Source organism: Actinia tenebrosa, unplaced genomic scaffold, assembly GCF_029948245.1.
Source record: "Actinia tenebrosa isolate PJP-AT-01 unplaced genomic scaffold, QUT_ActTen_1.0 PGA_scaffold0__85_contigs__length_37466705, whole genome shotgun sequence".
NCBI classification, from domain to species: Eukaryota; Metazoa; Cnidaria; class Anthozoa; order Actiniaria; family Actiniidae; genus Actinia; species Actinia tenebrosa.
The window spans coordinates 33,174,248-33,193,761 of record NW_028292569.1 but is presented as its reverse complement, the minus strand read 5'-3'; the positions used below and the strand labels follow the sequence as shown (position 1 = coordinate 33,193,761).

The 19,514-nt window shown below is 38.4% G+C and overlaps 3 protein-coding genes and 1 long non-coding RNA gene across 4 annotated transcripts; 2 read left to right on the top strand and 2 right to left on the bottom strand.

Moving 5' to 3' along the window:
* The first annotated feature begins 615 nt into the window (after positions 1-615).
* Positions 616-8,835, top strand: LOC116302759 (uncharacterized). The gene is made up of 7 exons (XM_031712128.2): positions 616-2,021; positions 3,154-3,325; positions 4,531-4,792; positions 5,584-5,814; positions 6,195-6,449; positions 7,196-7,381; positions 8,120-8,835. Exons 1-7 carry the CDS (start codon positions 1,211-1,213, stop codon positions 8,573-8,575), a joined length of 2,373 nt encoding a protein of 790 aa, XP_031567988.2. The 5' UTR covers positions 616-1,210; the 3' UTR covers positions 8,576-8,835.
* Positions 8,836-9,031: 196 nt separating this feature from the next.
* LOC116302760 (E3 ubiquitin-protein ligase TRIM71-like) lies at positions 9,032-12,067 on the bottom strand. The gene has a single exon (XM_031712129.2). The coding sequence runs from the start codon at positions 11,913-11,915 to the stop codon at positions 9,672-9,674; it is 2,244 nt and encodes a 747-aa protein (XP_031567989.2). The 5' UTR covers positions 11,916-12,067; the 3' UTR covers positions 9,032-9,671.
* Positions 12,068-12,399: 332 nt separating this feature from the next.
* LOC148914135 (uncharacterized) lies at positions 12,400-15,471 on the bottom strand. Its single transcript, XR_016118744.1, has 3 exons — positions 15,355-15,471; positions 15,198-15,244; positions 12,400-12,763 (listed from the first exon to the last, which is right to left on the bottom strand). It is a non-coding gene; the product is annotated as an uncharacterized LOC148914135 (long non-coding RNA).
* On the top strand, positions 15,435-17,749 carry LOC148914134 (uncharacterized). The gene is made up of 4 exons (XM_089024328.1): positions 15,435-15,566; positions 16,023-16,241; positions 16,690-16,798; positions 17,467-17,749. The coding sequence occupies exons 2-4, from the start codon at positions 16,167-16,169 to the stop codon at positions 17,688-17,690; spliced, it is 408 nt and encodes a 135-aa protein (XP_088880454.1). The 5' UTR covers positions 15,435-15,566; positions 16,023-16,166; the 3' UTR covers positions 17,691-17,749.
* The last annotated feature ends 1,765 nt before the right edge of the window (positions 17,750-19,514 follow it).

Sequence of the window (19,514 nt, the reverse complement as noted above, 5' to 3'; positions counted from 1 at the left end):
ATTAACTAATTAAAAGCGAATGAATAGCTTCACCATTCCAGTCTTGAGCTTTATGCATTTAAATTAACTAGTAATAACACAAAATAACGTTTATTCAAATTCTTGCCAACAAAGACGCAAACATTGATTTGTTCTCGTAGCCAAAGGTCGCTTGAAATCTAGAAGTGGCAACATTTTGAATTAATCGCCTACGTGTAACAATAGCCGCCATGCTGGCCTCTCTTGTTCTATCGTCCAACATGGCGGCCATGACTTTTGTGAATTCCTAACTTGTAAAAATTCTGGGAACACCAAAATTATTGAAAGACATAAATTTTCTTAGTTCAAAAGGATTCCTTACATAATCCCTTTGGCTGGTCTCAAAAGAAACTTTATCCAGACGTAATTAACCTTAAGTGAACTTTCTTTCAAAGACGCGACTTTGAAGAACAAATAAAAGTGTCTAAGATTCATTACCAAAGCAAAGAAAAATATCCAGAGACCTAGAATAATAAAAACAACTTTGTTTTTATATATGTTATGAACATATACTCTTTGTTTTCGGAGTTAGGATGACAAACAGTGACGTCAAACTAACTAGGTGGTCTGGGAACAAATCGAATGATTTTAAAAATGGCGGACGACGATAAGCCGGCCGGGCACGAAACACTCTAGATTGAGCTAAAAAAGCGAATTATTGGCTCCCGCTGAGAGTTCTTAGGTGCAGATTGTATCTTCGTCTATTACCGGCCTGTATTTCACTTATAAATCGTTAAATTACAAAGATAATGCGATTTGGACCTCGGTTCGTAATCCTCGGTGGAAACGCTATGCAGTTGGTGTCAAGTTTGGTTCAGGATTATTGTAGCTTCAAAACCGATTTATATGATCATTGCAGTAGTATTGGTATGATTTCAAACTTTGTTTCTTAGAGTAGTAGCTAGAAGTGCTTACCGGAACTACCGGTGGAAAAAGAATTCGAATATTTTGAGCTTCGGTTGCGACCTGCGTTTGACTACAATGAAGTCTTTGTCGTATCAGTGACTTCTAAATCGCATACAACTACAGAGTTACATTTTGAATGATAACATCAGAATATTGTGCTATTAGCCAATTATCGACCTATCAATGGCAGTTTGTCAACGTTGTTTTCATCACAAACAAGCGTGATAATAATCTTTACTTAAAATCCGAACTGATCTAGTTTTAAAATATCTCAGCTATTTCGACCATGGAGATGTCACAGCCTTCCTATGGATCATCGTCAGGAAAAATAAGAAAATTAGCCATAGCTTTTTGCGTTTTCGGGTTTATTCTTGCTGTTGTTGGGATAGCTCTTATTACGGTTGGAATTTTGAAGAATACTTGTGGAGAAGCGTCGAAGCTGCCTCTCGAAGGTCAAGAGAAACAATGTGCGTACTCCACTGAGGCTAAGAGAAGCGGCTTTGACAACTTTTTAGACAAAGTTAAAAAGACTTACTTCGAACTCCATCAATCCAAAGCTGCGTTCAATCCAGACAAGAGGAAAACAACCGACATGAAAGGATTCTTAGAGCACGTGAAGTCCGTGTACACTGCTTATAATCCTACACCCAGCAAAATCAAAGAACATACAGATATCGCATGGAAGCTTCTGGAGGAGATTAAGAACTTAGATATTGATAAAGAGAAGCTTAGAGCCCGCGAAAGAAAAGCTTTAGTTCAAGTCAGGTTATTTCTTAAGCAAGTTTTTGGAATGCCATATGAGGTGAACTATTACAATGGAGACTGGATGTTGGGGCCAGATATGTTCTGTTATAGCCAGATATGTTACATAAGCTACGATATCTACGGGGCAATACTCTACCACAAGCCCTTTAACCTTAAAGATGTTGAGCTTATCAAGACAAAACTCGTGTCCAATAAAGTGGCTATTGAACAGTATGTTAAGAACATGAAAATGGGAGTTGAAAAAGGGATGGTTAGGAATGTGGAGTCGTGTAAAGCGGGGATAGATGCTTTCAAGCAGAATTATCTACAGATTGCGTTGAACAATGAAACTGGTGAGTACGTCTTGATAAAGCCATCAAATGATGAAAATATATGCGCAAAATTATCAGGTTTCATATCATCGCCCTAATGGGAATTACTATTCCATGCTGGACGGAAAGCCTAACACGTGGTTTTTGCGACCTATTTAATAATGCAGCCGATAGAAGGACGGAATTAGAACTTAAAAGTTGATTTAAAAGTTTGTTTTTTTGCAGTAGGAAAAAATGGCGGGAGAAATACCTTGGAAAACCAACCAGCAACTCAACCTAGTTTAAAACCATTTCTATGTCAGAAACACCTATCGTCTACGATGACAAAGTTTTTTTGAATTAGGTGTATACTCACATACGACATCGAGCTCAGGACTCGAACCCGGGTCGCATTGGTGAGAGGCGGCGCCATTAGCAGCGCGCGTCACCAGTGCTTCCCATAAAAAGGCATAAAGAGGTGAAGCGATAGAAAACTCTTGAAGCTGTACAGAAAATGCCTCTCGAGGGGAGGGAAGGGAAGGAATACTACGAGCTGTCATCACTTCAAGGGAAAGGACAGGAAAACGCGGTGGTGACTTTACGCGTTGCGGGTAACCTTGACCTGTTAATCTGTAGCGGAGAGATCCGGATGTGGTGAATCACAGATTTCTTGGGGGTAAAAAAAGAAAGAGTTCCCCAAGAGTTTATCCTCGCGAAAATTCTCCAAGAATGCCAAGAATTACGCAATAATGATAAATGTAATGAAAAGTGCATATAGCCTTGGATAGCAAGAGTGGATGGTGTATGGTTATAGCTGGTCGGTTGATACGCGTTCAGGAAGATGCAATGAAAGACGGATGGACGGATGGATGGATGGATGGATGGATGGATGGATGGATGGATGGATGGATGGATGGATGGATGGATGGATGGATGGATGGTTGGATGGATGGATGGATGGGTGGTTGGTTGGATGGATGGCTGGGTGGGTGGGTGGGTGGGTGGATGGATGGATGGATGGATGGATGGATGGATGGATGGATGAATGAATGGGTGGGTGGGTAGGTTGGTGAATGGGTGGATGGATGGATGGATGGATGGATGGGTGGGTGGGTGCATGGGATAGAATAATGACGCTAGCTTTTACTAACTGACTGCATGATTTATTATCCAGGTGTTTTGAAGGAATGGTTTGTGTCAGATCTATTGACACCATTGTATTATAACAACATCACATCAGCCATGAATGAGGAATGGAAGAACAACCACAATAATGTGAATGTCAGCGAATCAGTGAAGGGATATCTCGTGGAATATATCGGTAAACCAATGGTCGAGCTGTTAAGGTATAATAATGTACCTACCCTAACCGCAAATTAATGTAACAAATGCACATCGGTTTTTATGCCACTTTCCTCTTATCGACGATAAATTCAGGGCTTTAAATAAAAGCCGGACAACGCACAAATGTCCGCTCAGAATTGACATGAGTGAAAAACGTCTGCGCATGCTCTGAATTCGTATGCAAATTAGTCAAAACATACGTAAATTTGACTTTCAAACATGCCTGATAAATTGGACTTCACAAAATGCCAAAACTTAGTGTCTATGCTTGAAACTTAAGGCTAATTCTTTCATATTGTGTTTGTTAATACAGTATCTTGGTCTGACAAAAGTATACTCGCGAACCTTTTTGTATACTTGGAGAAAACAAACATTTACTCTCTCACTCAAACTCTTCAAAATTCTTAGAAAACGTGCTGAAGCGCACGCATGCGCAAATGTTTTTCTCTAGTGTCCCCAGAATTGCCCTATTTCATAATGACGTCACGGTTTGCTTACATCAGGTGAAAATGATAGAAATTGAGGCTAAATTTAAGCTTGATTCTCTTCTTTCGAGATATTAAGCGTAATATTTAGTTGTTCTTGCCTTCACCAGCTTATAAACCGAATTTCATTGTGATTTAAGATGTGTTGTTGTTATTCCATCTCCCTCCAGCGACCGTGATCCCCAGCGTTAAAACAATAGTTCGTTTTGTTGTGACGTCATTATAAAATAGCGCAATTGGAACTTGTCCGGTCAAACATTTGCCTTGCCGGTCATTCTGACCATTAATGTTGAGACAGAAATGAAGTTTAACAAATTCAAGATAAAAGTAATTTTGCCGGGCATCTTGACCGTCGACTAACCTGCTGTTATTTTAACCCGTGTGAATAGACCAGTTTCGAATTCCAAATTACCGCTGTGTTCCTTGATTACAGACTCATTTGCACAGGGTTAGCCTCGTATCAGTGTTTAAATATTCACAAATACCAACGGTAAAGTAAAGAATGCGCAACTTCAACAACACAAACACTTTGAAACTCGATGTACTTTGACAGGAACACGTGAATATTCTGCACGAACTCGAGGCTAACCCTGTACAAATGAGTCTGTAATCAAGAAACACAGCGGTAATTTGGAATTCGAAACGGGCCTATTGCGTCATCACATTGTCAAAGTAGTGTGGACAGTAGCTTCACGATTTTGCTACCTAACTCTTCATTCTAGGTATCTTCAACAAGAGCATCTGCGTCACTGCGTCCCCAGTTCTGTGTCTAGCGGTCTTGCCAACCTTCCTCTCAAGTACGTGTACACAGACGGAATAGCTAATCATTCCAGACCAACAGACCCCACCCTACCCCTGACAGATAAAGTTTTGAATGGCACGAAATTCTATGAAATGGTGATGCCGTATTTCACGACTAATACTATGACGCCAATTGAGGTTAACAAGCTGGGATACGAAATGTTGGATAAACTTTACCCGAAGGTAAATGATAATTATATTAATCATATATTGATTAAAATGACTGCCATGTTGGATATAATAGCAAAACCAATGGCCTACTTCGATGATACGGCGGCCATCTTGCCAGGGGCGAAGCAAAACAAAGATGACGGAAAATATGTAGAATTACGTGTGTTTGTCTTCTCTTATGGATAAAGGTAATCGATGTGTCATCGGTCTTAATTCATCTTTTTTTGCTGTATTCTCTTGTGGTGAGCTGTTAAGAGAGAATTCTTTTCGCATTCAAGCAGTGAGCGCCAAAAACTATTTTCTTGAAGAAAGGCTGTTGTACAAGGCTAAAATCTTGTTATTCGGAAAGTTTAACTTGTTTGGAAGTGGAGATGACCGATGAAAGTGGAATCAAAGTATTAACCAAAAGCAAAAATGTTATTCGAAAATGAGGTTTAGGCCTTCATTTGCTTATTTCCCATATATTTTCTATAAAAAAAACCTGACAAAGCAACATTATAACACAAATGCAACAAAACAATTGGCGTCATAACTGTTACAAAGCTTTCATTTGCCCTCTGAACGAATACGCAATAGACCCGCCGCTCGCACTGAGTCCCTAGAGGAATTGTTCTGGGGACAAAACAATGGATTTTTTTGCATAAGAAAAGACGCCCTATCCTCCAGAACAATTCCTCTAAAAAATCAATCACATCTATAGTGTGCGTGAGGTCTAAAACTGAGCACAGGTGAACTCGAAATGGTCGTGGCGGAAACTTTCCAAAATGTGGACAATGTTTTGTTTTCATGTTTTCCATACCAAGGCCGTTCAAGTCGCCAGAGAAGTCACCAAAATATACAACGACAACGCCACAGCTGTAATGGAGTTCCGTAAGATTCTGAATTCATCAGATAGCTACTTCAACAAGAATCCATTCCCACAGAACGAAAGCAACGAAGAGGCTCACAAGCTATGCAGTGATGTGCAAGGTGCTAAAACATACTGTCCTACTCGTTGGCTAACGATACAGAAATGGTTCGAAGAGGCTAGGAAGGTATAATCATAATATGATAAAATGTATTTATAAAAAGGATGTAAATACGATTAACTTATGGCCCCTTGTTTTTAACCTTTTTAGATATTTTAGTTGATCTCTTTAGAGAAAAGGCCTGCGTGTTGTTGTATTGAACCCATATGACCTATTTATTGCACAAAGTACAAGCTCGAATAAGATGCAGAGGCTGATCCAGGGGATGTCCTGAGGTACACCGAACACCCCCCACCCCTAAAACCATAATTACTCTTACATCTTTTTCAAAGCGATGCATGATATCACTATATACATTTCTTCATTTGGGACACCCCCTAATTGATTCCTGGGTCCCCCCTGATCTGTATCTTTGACTGTACCGTGTTTTGTCCACATGTTTTCAGGTGATGAGTTTGTTGGATCCCAAGACAGTTAACATGTTCTACTTCACTGGATCTAAACACACCACACCCAATTGTCCTGTGGATTTGAAGCCCGATCTCAATCCCTCTAGTGGTGCCCAGAGCTACTCGGCCAGCAGCAAGACCTGTTCCACAAGTGCTTCGTATTACATCCCATTCTTCCTGGAAAGAATGGGCCCAAGGTTCTCTGAGTGGAGTATTAATGCACATGAAGCAAGACCAGGCCATCACTTGCAGGTATTGAATGAACATGACCAGTTAGGTACAGTACATGACATTTCTATTGGCCGTACACCCAGCTGATCTGAGAAAAAATATTAGTCAATCAGAATAGAGAAAAATTGTCAAAACTGAGTTTTCACTTTTTCTCTTGAAATTGTAGATCAGTCCTGGCTACCAAATGAAAAAAGTAACGCTTTTAAGGTTGATAGCAGTAACATAATAACTAGTGCGTTATATTTTTATATTGCAAAAGTTTTTTTTTTACGCTGGTCAATTTTCACAGGCTTCATCACACCTCATTTTTGTAGTGACGTCATTCTACGTCACTATTTCAGATCAGCTGGACATTATATAAGTGGACACCCTTAATTATAAACAGATGGCTAATATATACCATATAATATATCCCATATTTACTGTAAAACAAACCTCTAATAGTCGTACACATTATTAAGTGGACACCCATCATTATTAAACACACAGCTTCTTGCACGGCCTCAAACTGTATTTTCCCCACTATGTACTGTAAAACAAACCTCTAATAGTCGTACACATTATTAAGTGGACACCCTTCATTATTAAACACACAGCTACTTTGCACGGCCTCAAAAATGTCCCCGAATATATGCTGTAAAACAAACCTTTCTTCAGCTAGAAACTTTTATCGAGCGGAGATACCACATTTGCGCAGGTCGCAAGATATGTGGTAAACTTGTTCTTCAGATTATAAACGTATTGTGATTGTGTTTCTATGGTAACAGGTGCAAGGGAGTGTCGAGCATTTTGGAGACAATTGCAAAGATTCAATTGGTTGGTTGGATAAAAAGAACTCCTACACTGCTTACGATGAAGGCTGGGGACTGTATGCAGAAAGTCCATTGATTGCTGAGGATACTGACACTTATAAAGACGAACCGATGCAGAGATATGGAATGTTACAGATGCAGGTAGGACATTGACAGCTATGGTATATACAGAAAATATGGCATGGCACAGACGCAGGTAGGATACTGGCAACTATGGTATATACACAAATATAGGATGGTACAGATGCAGGTAGGATACTATGGCAATTATGGTATATACACAAATATAGGATGGTACAGATGCAGGTAGGATACTATGGCAACTATGGTATATACACAAATATAGGATGGTACAGATGCAGGTAGGATACTATGGCAACTATGGTATATACACAAATATAGGATGGCACAGATGCAGGTAGGATACTGACAGCTATGATAAATGCACAGATATAGAATAGTACAGATACATGCCCCTTCAATTGATGTAAAAAAGTCGCTTTTACATGGTCTCATGAAGTTCACATCACAGTGAGAGACGTATGAAAAAAAAAATTGTTTTTACCTTTGTCTTGTGATGTCTACATCCAGTGAAAGGACCTTAGAAAAATTCGCTCCACATCGTTTCATGACTACACCTAGTGGAAGGCATTTGAAAAAGTCGCTCTCATATCCTGCGAAAGGACCTTTGAACATCTTAATGAACTGTCAAACCATATATTCGTCCATTTAGTTTCACCTTTTTATCTTACTTTTCCCTACTCATGAAATATTTTTCATCGCTGGAAAATAAACTTCATATCTTCGCGCCTTCGTCTAATATTCTCTATACATATATATATTAGCCTAAATATCATAACGAATTGTTTTCTATTTCAGATATGGCGGGCAATTCGTCTAATAGTAGACACTGGTCTCCACTATACGGGAATGACAAGGTCCCAAGCCTTACAAATGCACAGCGAGAAAGCCTGGGACGACACAGACGTTGCAAAGAAAGAGGTGACTCGATATCAGAGCGTTCCTGGACAAGCCACAGCCTATATGATTGGACAACTAGACATCATTAAAAACAGAAAATATGCCTCAAAGCAACTAGGAAAAGAATTCGACTTGAAGGACTTTCACTACCAGGTGTTATCCCAGGGATCGTCACCGCTAGAGTACCTATCAGATCAGATCCATCGTTATGTTGAATGTAAGAAAGATTCCAGCAAGACCGGCTGTGATGAAGTTCTTCGTCCGCCCAAAATATCCTCTATTAAATCAAAAAAAACTTCTTTGGACAATTTCTTGAGGCCTATTAAACGGCCTGATAGAAGAAATTTCTTTTAGGCCGATCTAAAAAAATAAAATATCCTGGATTCATCATTTTATTTTCAATTGCATTTTGAAAGTTCCTGTATTATGTATTAGATCATTAATTGATTGAGATCTGTCTGATTCTAGCTTGTTTCTGCTTTGTTGATTTGAAAACACAAGGTCCTGTTACACTCAACAGTTGTTTTTTTGTTGTTTTTCTTTGTCTCCCGAAAACAATTCTTGGAAATTGAACGAGATTATATTGCACATATTTCCTTCGCAACGTTCAGAAAAAAAAACTGTTACAAGTTTTAACTTTAACTTTAAAAAGAGTGTATAAAATATAGCTCTTTTTCCAGTTTATGCAACATAAAATCGAAAAATGGCACACGGAGAAAGCTTCTGCAATCTTTTTAAAACATTTTCGCGAGACAAATTCTACGAGAAAAGGTAGTGTGACAAGGCCTTCGGATTGCGAAGAGACCATCATTGTTGACATGAATTAAATTTATTGATATACGATTGACAACTGAGGAAATATTTAGATACAGCTTGGTTTTGCTTTGCAAAATTACCATTTTTTGCATAGTTTATTTTTTTTTAGAACTACTGATGAAGGGCAAGAGTCCTTATAATATTCTTCGATTACACGTAACATCATCGCGGCCATGTTGGTACCATTTAACAAAAGATTTCTCATTAGCATCCATCGTTAACGGTATCACAATGGCCGCCATGATTTTGTCTTTTAACTCTCTTGGGAATGCTTGCGACCCATCAATTATTGGGTTTGTTAATTGACTAAATTTTTAATTTCAAAAATGGTGTTTGATTAACTGCTCTTTCACTTGTCGGGACCAAAATAGATTTAACCTAAGAAAATTTCTAGCCATTTTTGTTTTTGTTTTGTTTGTTTGTTGTTTTTTTTTTGTTGTTGCAAAGATTACGAAATGATTTTAAATATTTGAGATTACGCTAAGTGAGTTCACGTGGAAATGCACAAATGCTCGCTGTCTGATTGGCTACCTAGTAAAAAATCAATTGGGTCGCCACGGTAGGGCGCGTCGCACTGTAATATCCACAAAACAATGATTTAGTTAAGATGTAAGCATTAGTTGTCAGTTATAGTTCATTTCCAAATTTGCACTCGACTGCTTACGAAGTCCAATACATACACTCGACCATCAGCTGCAACCACTACATCAAAGGGATGCGTCATATGGCCAAATGACGTTATAAACTGACCTTCTTGTGTGAAAAGTTGAACACGGTGATTGCCACTATCACAGACAAGAATCATGTCTGGACCATAAACAGCCAGTCCACGTACACCATTAAACTGACCGTCTCCTTCTCCTTTTCGCCCAAACTTGTACAAGAAAACTCCGTCCACATCAAAAACACGAACGTAGTATGTGTTCAAGTAGGATACGAAGTATTTCCCGTTACCATAGGTGATGAACCGAGGCTGTTCATTAATATTAGGCATATCAAACTCATGAACTAAAAGCCCTTGTTTGCTGAACACCTTGATACTTGGTTTGATACCCAGTTCTCCATTTCCCCTACAGCAAACTGCGATGTATTTATTATCATTGCAACATATTCCATACCCTACCAGCCATTCCTTGGGTGTATTGAAAGTTCTTACATAAGTACCGTTCAAGTCAAACTCTTTTAGTTTGACATCATCGTGCGATCCATCACTGACAATTATACTTTCGTCATTAAACACCAATCCAAATGGAAAAAAGAGTTTACCTTCTTCTGTTCCTTTGCTGCCAAAATCTCTTAAATAAGTTCCATCACGGCTGAATATTTGAATACGGTGATTGAGACTGTCAACAATAGCAATCTCTTCATTATCACTGACTGCTATCGACTGGGGATTGTTCAACATTCCTCTTGCACATCCCTTTATTCCGAAGATTTTCACAGGCTTGAACAACTCATTTACATCCAGTATCTCTACATTCTGAGGCGAGTTCTCGATCCTTTCTCCTTCAATATTCACCAGTATTTCGTACCTTCCCGCTTTCTCTGCTTTATAACTCACACGGTATTTTCCAGTTTGCTTTACAGACACTTTCTTTTCCACCTCGTTGCCCTCCACGTCTTTGATTCTAAGATCGATAGACTCGATTCTTGTGTGACACACTTCTCTTTCTGTATTCCTTGTGATGATGTAAAAGTCGTTTTCAAAGGTGTGACAGACGTTTTTCAGCGAAGCAAATGTGCACTGTGAAGGGTCTGGCATAATAGTCCTTGCGATCTTGCTAATCACCGATTGCATGACTTCCTCGGCTGTCATGTAACGCGTTGTCAAGTCACGCTGGACTGACTCACCAGCTACAAAAGAAGGCGGCGTTTCCAGTAATGTCTTACAGATGGCCTTATGGTCATCTTTGCTCTCTATGATGTCATATAAGACTCCTTTATCTTGTAGATCCTGCCACTGCTGCATGAACGACGATAACTGCTCGATTCCATTCTCAATACGAAGTTGTTCTTGATCATTTGCTGTAGTTTGTTCTTGAAGTTTCTGCTCCAGGGCACTTATCATCGCTGTGCTGTGATCTCGCACCATCCTGCAAAGCATTTCTTCTGCTCGAAGAACTTCTTTCTTCCCCAAATCAAATTCTTGTCGGCTTTTTTCCTTGCTTTTCTTGGACTTCTCCAGTTCTTTCTTTAATGATTCCTTCAGGTGCTTGGCTCGGTTGATGCTTTCTTGAATGTCTTTTCTGCCATCTTCTGCAGTTTCTGCTAATCTCTGCAATTGGTGATTTTGATGATTTGATGCAAGGCACTTTTGACACACACAGTGTCTACATTCCTCTTCTTGACAGAAATATATAAGCTTTTCGTTTTCGTGCAACTTTTCTTTGCAAACCATTTCGTTCTCAATAAAGCTTTTTACATTCTCTTCTTTGAACTCAACGAATTTCTTTGGCTGATGTTTAATTTGAAGTTGTTTGTTTTTCTTGTGAGTTTTGATGCAATTTTTACATATGAAGCCTTCACACTGTGGGCAAAACGCAACCAGGACTTTAGGTTTCTCGCATCTGCCACAATCAGATAATCCTAGATCGGCGTTGCTTTTCATGGCTTGAAATAATTTCAGGAGACAATCGAGGTAGAATGAAGAGCGAAGCTTCGAAGGATCGCCGTCTGGTACATCTATCGTCGTCTTGCACTTAGGACACTCCATTTTCTTGTTGACTTGATCCCCATTTTCTTCATACGACTGAACGATACATTGTGTACAGTAACTATGAAGACAGGGAAGAGTTTTAGGATTGATAAATATATCGTGACAGATGGAACAAATTAACTTGTTCTTTAAGTTATTGATAAAAGCGTCTGAAGAAGCCATTTCGTCGAATATGCTGGGAACATTAGGAAGTCAAGGATTGGTATAAAATTTTGAATGTCGTCAGCCTCATCAGCCAATCAGAATGGTTGTTATCGCCTGGTTGTTTTCCAAGGAACGAAGGACAATGAATTCGTTTCCTAGAATTTTGGCAAATGGTCACGCATGAAAGTTGTTTTGTCGTCGAGGAGCAGTGCTATCGATCTTCAGTCAACTTCCTCAGTTTCCAAGAAATGTTACATTCTTTTACCACAGGACGTCCACTATTAGCGAAGACAAAATATTAATTTTCGATTCTTTCTTGCCGGTGCTGCACTAGGTAAAACAATAAGCAAGGATAATGAATTTGGAGCTAAACAACACCCTGAAAAACAAAAAAAAAACCTAACCGAGAATATAATAAAGCTTGCTACACCAAGAAAGAACCAGATTTTCACACATAAACGTTGTCTAAACTTAGACTTTAGACTTTTATTTATTCACACACTTGACAATGATAATATTAATTTACAAAAATAACTTAATAACTTATTAATAAGATATAGAGTTGTACATAAATATAGTTACAAAAATGATAGAAAAGTTGTGTGTGTGGCTGTTGTCGAAGAGTTAAAACTTTCGAGTCAACAACCACCCACTGAGGTTTTGACAAACTAATTAATGTGGAACCAAGACTGGCTAAGCATCTGAAAAAATTACCACAGTTTTAGAAAAAGATCGAAAATTTATTATACTAGTTTGGTAAAGTTTTTCACGAGATTTTTAGAGATTTTTATAGAGCCGCCATCTTGATCCACGTCACATACACACCGAAACTGACTTCGTTGTTAATCGCTTCTGGAGTTAATAACCTGAATAGAGAGCATCAATAATCGGGATAAATAAGTCATCGAACAAACGGGTTAACAAAAGCAAAGCTCATTATGCTGCAACTGAATTAGGGAATTTTCCCTGTTACTATTAATAGACCCCTTGCACTCATCCCTGACCTTGGAGTCAAAACAATGAAACATATTAACATTCAAAAAATCGATCGTCAAGGAAAGAAAAGATAGATCTAATTCACTCTTTCTCGATTTCATTCTACAGGTCATTTCCTAGAGTATCATTTCTTTGTTTAACGGTTGTGCATGAGAAGACCAAGCTCGAGAGTGACAAGCGATCACGATCTGGAATAGAAAGTTTTCTCAAGGTTGCGTGCGCATCCAAATTTAAGGAAATTTAAGGACCACGATACCAGAATAAAAATATTTTATAAAATAATTGGGATACTACGCGCGCTATGATTGGTCGAAAACCATGTTTGATGAGAGTATCAAAACACGCTATCGTCATTTTTAATCTATCGCGCGCGCTCATTGGTCAGTTTGAATAAGACGGCATGTAGGGAGAATTTACTTAAATTTGCTTTTTTTCGATCTTTTCGCGAGTTTGTTATTTCATAAAACAAATCAAAAACAGTTTTCTGTGTTTGATACTCTGATCAAAACACTTGGGATGTTGGGAGAACACTCGAGAAGCTGGAAACCACTGCGCTACGCGTCGTGGTTTCCTACGCTCCTCTCGTGTTCTCCCAACATCCCGCGTGTTTTGATTAGAGTATCAAACACGGAAAACTGTTTTTGATCTGTTAAATCATGCATTGCTATCAAAAAAAATTTCGATAATAATTCTTCTTAATTTTACTGAATTTGCGTTTTTCAGTTTTGTGGCCCGTCAAGTTGGAAGCGCACGTAACCTTGAGAAAACGGTCTATTAGTGCGAGGAGTTTGTAACTTAGTTATAAATGAATAAAAGTGTATTAAACTTAATGTGGAGTGCAACAAGAAATCCTATATATGTAGACTTATATATGACCAATTCTGTGACCGGCTAACTGTGGAAAACCATTGTAAGGAAACCTGAATTTCGATTAATTGTCAGTAATCACCATCATGACATTTGGTGTCCACTTTTAAGCCAATGGTGTAAAAGTACCTTATATAGTTTGTTTACGTCGTACGTTGTCTTGGTGAAGATCAAGCGAAAGGTATACGTAGAGGGACTCCAAACTAACCAAAATGGCTCTTCAAAATTCTCCCCTTTTGTTCTTTTTGGTTATGGTAAGTCATTTAAAGGAAACATGTCGAATCGATGGTTTGTCATGCATACTATATTCGCCTTTCAGTTCTGGGATGCTTTCGCGATTTAGACTTTATTTTCTAGCTATCATTCGTTGTTCGTTGTTGTCTTTCACTTTCGAAGACTGTTTTAGTATTTTCCTTACCGCATTGAGTAGATAAAAACCCAGTATTTTGAAAGCATTTGCAGATTAATTTACTATTTTAGCTTACTATTTTCCCGTCAGCCTGCAGTCAGCCTACAGTCTGTTTGCAGTATAATGCAGATCAACTTTTACAACTCAGCACTTTCAATTTAGTAAGCATAAAGTGTTTTTTGCAACTTTTCACTTTCATTTTAATTTACGTAGAATTAAACATTCTTTTCAATAGTTCACTTCTGAGATATGCTTCGGCTTCGCTTGTGACACAAAGGTTTTAGAACGAAGCTACGTGCGAAATTAAATTTATTCTTTTCTCCTTTCGCGAATCACTTCTTGGAAGTGGCTATTAATGATTCATTTGATTCATTTTAGGTTTTATAAAATCAAGTTCCTTATACTTCTATCTAATATTTCTATCAGGAAAAATACCAGAAATACCAGATTTTTTTTTGAAGTCGAAACTACAACATCAAGGCTTATCTAAATAAATGGGTTTTTAGTTTTTGTCGATGAATGACTGGAGAAACTGGAGAAAAATAATTAACCACTGAATCACTAAGCATCAACCTGTGTGCCGTTCGATAGGACATGCTTTCTCGCGATTTTGTCCTTAGATATTTTGTACTATTTGCATCATATATTATGATACTAACTTATTTATTATAACATTGGCAATGATAAAGAATTCTTGGAATTTTTAAAAGGCTCGTGATTCACAATAAAATATCTGAAATAAAAGATGCTATATTTGTTCACAACAGTATTAGTGAATATAGAAGTTTTTTCCCTAAAAAATCGTTCTAATATAGTTATTATTTGTTAATTAATCCTATATGATTAATACTGATTGTTTATTGAAAAGGAAATAGCCTTTTATCATGCTTTCCTAATTATCATCTAGTAACTTAACTGTATCTGCGTGGAAATATTTATCCGCATGGTTTTTGGTCATGGAATGAAAGTTCTCACTTCAAAATGTTCATACATGAAAACAATAAGGAAATTAGTATTTTCAGCCATACCTGCTTTGATTTGTTGTACCATTCCACTCCTTTAACTATGGCTCCACCTACCAGGAGATAATGTTGCTAAATAACCCATGAGTCAAAAATCAAACATAGAATATTTAATTTTGTATTTTATATAAGTTAGGATAATGATCATTCCTTCATTCTTTACCTTAGGTTATTGACTGGATTCCAGGGTTGTCTCAGGTTAAATCACTATATCAAGTCGTTACTGGGGATGAAGAAGGCGCGATGCGAACACAGAATAACTTTACCAGACAATGCCCTGGAATATCGCAACTGCGTTCCACCGTTGAAATGATGAGCGGTAATCCAGAAAGGGCACTGGAAACTCAAAAAGCGTTCTTCCGCAATGTGAATGACGTAAGTATTTACACCCGATATTTATTACCTCGCCTCAGCTCGCCCCACCTCACCTTGTCACGCCACGCCAGGCCACGCCACTAGTGTGTGTACTGGTAGAGCGGCTTAGCAGTGAAGGTTGCGCGCAAATAATGGGTGAACAAAATGACCTGCCCTATAAGCATTTTCGGAGCTTGAAACAACGAAGCAAATGTGGCGGTAAAGTGGCTAATTGGTTTTAGTCTTCCTTTCTATATTTCTGTTTCTTGCAAGCACGTATATTATTTTAGTCAAAAGAAAACACAAAAATACGCAAAAACTGGGTTACAGTAGCCTGGGAATGAGGGTCGGCGGCAAAACAGCTAAACGCGATGTGATTGGCTAACACAAAATCCCTCGCTCATCTGTAAGGCCCAGAAAACTTTAGTCTTTTGCAACTTATTGAATTCTTTATCTATTTCTTTTTTATCACTAAAGGTAAGTACAGTTATTCAGCCAATAGCTGTAGTGAAATCTTTCGCTCAAGTAGCTACTGGGAACCACGAAGCCGCCCATCAAACAGGAATGAACCTTTTCAGAAGATTTCCTCTAGCATCTCAGTTAGTATCTTAACAACAAGCGATGTTTGGGGATACCAATGGAGCAGCTGCGACACAATTGGAATTCTTGCGTAATCTAGGAATTCCTGTTCCTACGGTACTGTATAGACTCCTTGCATGTGACGTCAAAGCAGCTCGATCTGGGGGACTTAATTGTACTCCTCTTGTCCAATCAGAATCGAGTAATTTTGACGAGTGTATTATAAAGGATTTAATTTTGGATTCCTGAAAAAAAAAAAGAAAAAAGAAGAAAAGAAAAAATAAATAGATAAATAAATAAATAAATAAAAAAATCAAAGGATTTCTGGAAAAAAAAATCAAAAGCTTGATTACCAGTGACATTTTGAATTGTTTTCGTTGAAAAAAATTGTTGATAAGCTTATGTTCAATCGTGAATATCTCGAAAAAGACCTCGGGATACCCCTCTTTAATTCCAGATTTGAAATCAGCATCAAATTTCAGTTTAAAATCAAAACCAATTTTATAGTTCTAGTTCTATAGTAGGAAGGCACTTAAATGTTTTATTTTTATTTTTATTTTTTAAGATAAAGAATTTCTATCACTACACGAACAGAAGTGGCGCTATAGCTATCTTCAGGCATCAAAGGATTAGAGCATCTAGCGTTGAAGCCGGGGATGCAGCATTTGGAAGAGGTACGTGATTGTATCCATTGCTCCTATGTTGTCTTCGTCGTTCTTATTACATTTATGATCATTATTCAGGAATCCGACTAGCCATCATCAACAACAAGATCATCACCATCATCGTGTCTTCATCAACATCAACATCACCATCACTACTATCATCACCATCATCACCACCATCACCACCATTCCAATTTCAACATCAAATCATCATCATCAGTTTCGTCATCACAGCCAACACCACCACCAACATCACCATCATCATCACCACCTTTATCATCATTATCATCATCATTCATCGCCACCACTCCATCCCACTTCCACCATCATCGTCACCACCACCACCATCACCACCACCACCATCATCATCACCACCACCACCATCATCATCACCACCACCATTATTATCATCATTCATCGCCACCACTATCATCATCACCACCACCATTATTATCATCATTCATCGCCACCACTATCATCATCACCACCACCATTATCACCATCATCCATCGCCACCACTATCATGCATCATAATCACCATCAACATCATAATCTGACCAACATCATCATTAGCATTTATAATCACCATCATTATATTATCATCATCATCACTTCCACCCCCACCCCCACCACCATCATCATGATCATCATTAATATTACCTTTGCTATTACCTTAGGCGTATATTTTACTTCCATGGACCCTCGTCACTTCAGCAAGAGAGAAATACGAAAAAACAACTACGGCAACAGCGCAGCGTTTCCTGACAGGACTGACTATGTGGTTGAAGTATGGATTCCATGGGATCATATACAGAGGACACCTGATAAAAAACGTGACATCTACCTGTATGAAGACGATGTGAATCTCAAGCATTACTGTTACACCATTTTAGTTAATTGATCAGATGGCTTACTAACCAGCCCACCAGCCCACCAGCCCACCAGCCCACCAGCCCACCAGCCCACCAGCCCACCAGCCCACCAGCCCACCAACGAAGCTAGGGTGACCCTAGTGCTAGATAGGGCTTAATCTTTTGTTTTTAGTGTCCACTTTTGGAAGAACTGAAACGACCTAAGACCCCTGCGGGCTGGCATGATGACGTTAATTTAGTCTCATGGCAGAGACCATGCACTTATATAGCTTGGTCGAGCTAGGCGAGTACTGCCCATGTATACCTGATTATTATTATTGTAGAAATTGCTTTCTTCGTTCAAGTACTCAAGAACAATCTAGAGCTCTGAAATAGGATTCAAGTCCATATGCGAATAGTAAGACAATTAATAATAATGAACTATAGGAAAAAGTAAATTAGCTTGAGCTAAGGGAGTTAACTAGTATCCCAAGTGCCTTAGAACGTTGTTTTCTTTGGCTTCAACCGGTTTAAGTGAGTCTTTTTGTAACTATACTTCTACCTAATATTCTAACATTACTAATACTCATGTGTTGCTTTAGCACATGACTAATTTGGCAAATAAAAGTAGTCCGGTTGTAGAATCTGGACTAAAACTGAACTAATTATTCAAAAAGTGTTACATTATTTTGACGAGTATCTTTAAATCTCTTGAAGAATTTGGAAAAAGATATCGCTAAAAGGTGTGACATACACTCTACTTTTAAAAGTACAATTCACTTTTCAATTTCGAAAATATTAATTTTAGCTGTACGTTTAAATAAAAAGAATGTTACATCTATCTCTATGCACTCTGGAACATTAGTGGATCCTCCTCTGGGCTGAGCTATAGTTTTTGGACTATATAATTTGATTTACTCGTTTACTTAGGGTTAGCCTCGAATCAGTGTCTAAATATTCACAAATACCAACGGTAAAGTAAAGAATGCACAACTTCAACGATACAAACACTTTGAAACTTGACGGACCTTGACTGCAACACGTGAATATTCTAGTATAAAACGGAGGCTTGCCCTGAGCAACAGAGAACTCGAAACTGGAGTATTACAGTGAAGACACTCGAACCATGAACACTTGACTTTATTCAGATTTTTATTTCACTGAGCTTTTTACTGCTTCAAACCCTCTAAAAAACAGTAGGATTGAACTCAAATATGCTATGTGATGAAAAGACAACTTATTTCTAAATGATTCACTCAAGGGATGGCTAGAGCGTCCTCACTGTAAGCAAACGGAAGTGTAGAAGGCCGATTCTAGTTGTAGTAGAAGCAAAAATATACAGCATGGCTTGGCACGTATTTTAATAGTGAGTCATAGATTTTAGATTTGATTCCCCCGACTGTGTATCTAACTATATAGACCCCTTGCAGCACTTTTGAATGTAGCTTAATCTGGGGGACAAAAACAATAGGTTACAATTCTCAGGAGATTGGAATTTTTTTGTTTTGTCCCCTAGATCGAGCTGCTTTGACGTCACATGCAAGGACCCTGGTCTACAACTTTAGTACGTTACTCAGGGAATATCCGGAGGTTGAATGTACCCCCATGACCATCTGCATGTGGGTTTTGGGGGAGATGATAAAGGGATCATTTGTTGAGGGGTGAGCAGATAGTGTTATGCCTCCATAGAGCATCCTGGAATCCACTTTGATATTATGCCCTATATTGTAAAGCTACGAACTGCAATCTTAATAAAGTTTTTTCGATAGTAACACAAATTGAAAAGTCTGTGATGGTGTATGCATATATTAGTATGGCGTCAAAAACGAAGTCAAACATTGAATGAAGGCATTGGACCCCTTCGTAGGCACTGA